General features: G+C 57.6%; 1 protein-coding gene across 1 annotated transcript in view; it reads left to right on the top strand.

The window, feature by feature from the left end:
• LOC107183586 (chromosome unknown open reading frame, human C1orf167) overlaps nt 1-231 on the top strand; it is a 20,009-nt gene that overhangs the window by 14,828 nt on the left and 4,950 nt on the right. Inside the window, exon 14 of the mRNA XM_015565937.1 lies at nt 161-175. Within this exon, the coding sequence (XP_015421423.1) occupies nt 161-175 (15 nt within the window). The remainder of the gene's footprint in view (nt 1-160; nt 176-231) is intronic.

The raw sequence follows: 231 nt of genomic DNA, 5'->3' as shown, positions 1-231 counted from the left end.
TCCCTGTTACACGTCGGTCCCTATGTTTTTAAGGCACAGGGTTGTGTATGAAACGGTGTGTAACCTATAAGACTTTGGGGGGAGGGGAGGGAGGGTACCATTTTGAATAAACGCAATGTCACTGACAGCAGCGGGGCCCTCCTCTGCTCCTGTTTTGCAGCCATTTCCAGGCCTGGTGTGGGTCTGCGAGAGACGCGGGGACGCTCCGGGCCCGGTGTCGAGCCGTCCAGG

This window comes from Myotis davidii, unplaced genomic scaffold (assembly GCF_000327345.1).
Source record: "Myotis davidii unplaced genomic scaffold, ASM32734v1 scaffold299, whole genome shotgun sequence".
Taxonomy (NCBI): Eukaryota; Metazoa; Chordata; class Mammalia; order Chiroptera; family Vespertilionidae; genus Myotis; species Myotis davidii.
The sequence above is the reverse complement of the archived record's forward strand: the minus strand, read 5'-3'. Positions and strand labels throughout refer to the sequence as shown.